The sequence below is a fragment of the Oncorhynchus tshawytscha genome, linkage group LG26 (assembly GCF_018296145.1).
Source record: "Oncorhynchus tshawytscha isolate Ot180627B linkage group LG26, Otsh_v2.0, whole genome shotgun sequence".
NCBI lineage: Eukaryota > Metazoa > Chordata > Actinopteri > Salmoniformes > Salmonidae > Oncorhynchus > Oncorhynchus tshawytscha.
The window spans coordinates 29,002,465-29,004,964 of NC_056454.1; the positions used below are offsets into that span (position 1 = coordinate 29,002,465).

At 46.1% G+C, this 2,500-nt stretch overlaps 1 protein-coding gene across 1 annotated transcript in view; it reads left to right on the forward strand.

Annotated features, from left to right (window-relative positions):
* Window positions 1–2,500, forward strand: part of LOC112225041 (ephrin type-A receptor 3) — a 145,129-nt gene that overhangs the window by 91,148 nt on the left and 51,481 nt on the right. Inside the window, 1 exon segment of the mRNA XM_042306433.1 lies at window positions 2,477–2,500. This exon segment is cut by the window's right edge and continues 139 nt beyond it. Within this exon segment, the coding sequence (XP_042162367.1) occupies window positions 2,477–2,500 (24 nt within the window).

A 2,500-nucleotide genomic window follows, 5' to 3' on the forward strand; every position in this document is an offset into this window, starting at 1 on the left:
CCCTACACTCTCCTTCTCCCTCTCTCCCATTCTCTGTTACCTCTCTCCCCCTCACCCGACTCTCCATGCTCCAGACATACGGTTTGGTCTTCTTAGCTAAAGGCTAAATGACTCTCAGTCGTAGATAAGGCTTTTTAGTGCACTTGATGAAAATAGAGTTTGTGGGAATACACTTAAACATTTATTTTTCTGTTTTTATCTCATTAATCTGGAAAAGAGAGAGAAACTTTCAGATGGACTTTAATTTCAGTGTTTATTTATCCTGGGGTTGAGATGGAAAGGAATGCTTCTGAAATGCATTCTGTATTTACATCAGTTCTATTCCTTCTGCTCACACTCAGTCAGTATTTCCAGGGCTTGTCTTGGGCTGGAACTCCAGACTGCACTATTTAGATAGTCAGAGCGGAACATGATGGACATATAGAAATTCCACCAACATCATACAAAGAGAGTGGGTACAATCGCACGGCTTGCAAAATGCAGCCTAGAGCTCAAGGAGCCTGGGCACACCTGCGTGTGATTTCCAGGGGATCACATGGTGTGGAGGGCAGTGAACAGTGACGAGCTGGGAAAGATTTCTGCCTGATGAAGACTGGTATTATACAAGGCACATGGAAAAGGTATCACACAGCAGTCCTGAGGAGGGGTGGTGAGGGTGTTGGTTTCTCTTCTCAGACAGGAAGACTGAAGTTATTTTAAAGGGCTTCTTGGACCATAAATCCCTGATGCACTCCATTAGTGGCTCTGAATTGTGTGTGTGTGTTTTCACAGTGTGTGTAAATGGTGTGTCTGTGTGTGAGTGGTGTGTGTGTGTGATCTGTATCGCATCACCAGTCTGTTATTGGGTCTGTAAAGAGAGATGGAATCAGCTTATTGGACATGATGTTTGGTTTAGAGAGGGCTCTACAGCTTGGGTATTGTGTGCGTGCGTGCATGTGCGTGTGTTTGTGTGTGTGTTTGTGTGTGTGCGTTTGTGTGTGTGTGTGTGCGTTTGTGTGAGTGTGTTTGTGTGTATGTGCGTGTGTGTGTGTGCATTTGTTTGTGCGTGCGTGTGTTTGCGTGTGCGTTTGTGTGTGTGTGTGGTTGTGTGAGTGTGTTTGTGTGTGCGTGCGTGTGTGTGTGCGTGCGTGCGTGTGTATGTGTGTGTGTTTGTTTGTGTGCGTGTGTTTGTGTGTGTGTTTGTGTGTGTGTTTGTGTGTGTGTGTGTGTTTGTGCGTCCGTGTGTGTGTGTGTATGTGTTTGTGTGTGTATTTGTGTGTGTGTGTGTGTTTGTGTGTTTACGTGTACCTAGAGTTCTCTAGATGAAAGGGAGTCGTGATGAGGCATGATAGCATTAGTTCTACATCCAGGTGCACTGGACAGAGAGGATGCACTAATCAGAGAATATTAGCTGTACGGTCTGAACCCTCTTACCTCACTCCTCATCACATACTGAAAGTCATCTCTGATCTACCACAGACTGTTAGGGGAGGTGTCTACAGCAGGACAATATGCTTGGCTGTTGTTCTAAAGAGCAGCCAAGAAATGTCAAATGAAAACATTTCAAATCTTAGCCTCTGTGTGTTGCGTATATTTGTAGAAGATCAACTCACTATATTGCTTGAATGGTCCGCTCTGCTCTTATTCTTTATTTTGTACTGATTAGTGGAAGAGACAACATTTGTAACCATAGCCTGTCTCTGTTAACTGGTAACACTTGACAATTACTCACACACACACACACACACACACACACACACACACACACACACACACACACACACACACACACACACACACACACACACACGCACACACACACACACACACACACACAGAGGTTGGTACCTCTCTCTGGCTCAATGAGGACAGGGTTGGTACCTCTCTCTGGCTCAATGAGGACAGGGTTGGTACCTCTCTCTGGCTTAATGAGGACAGGGTTGGTACGACAGCCAACATAAGCTTTAAGGCTTGGACTCTCAGGGAATCCTATACATCTCTGTGAATCCCTCCTCTCTACCTCCTGTACCGTCCCCGACATCTGGAAACAATGGGCTGAACGTAGACCCAAAACAGTAAATCTAGTTCTGTTAGGCTGGTGGAGGGATCAAGGCGGCACTAAGATCTGTAGAGATGCAAAATATTAAGGTTGTAATTCACCATGCTGGGTTGTGTGTGTGTGTGTGTGCCTGCATGCTTGTGTGTGTTGTGGCCGCGCTCTATAGTGTACACCTGATTGCAAACAAACATTTTCTTCCCTTGGTACTGACCTGTCCCTGATGGGTGACCCGATGTGTCAACAGTCTCAGTACACAGATGCCTGTATACATTATTATACACATTCCTCCATGGACTGATAGTAACCTCTGTCTTTTCCTCTCTCTCTCTCTCTCTCTCTCTCTCTCTCTCTCTCTCTCTCTCTCTCTCTCTCTCTCTCTCACTCTGTCTCTCTCCCTCCCTCTCTCCATCGCTCCTTCCTCACTCTCGCCCCCTGTAGCAGGAGCAGGAGACCAGCTACACC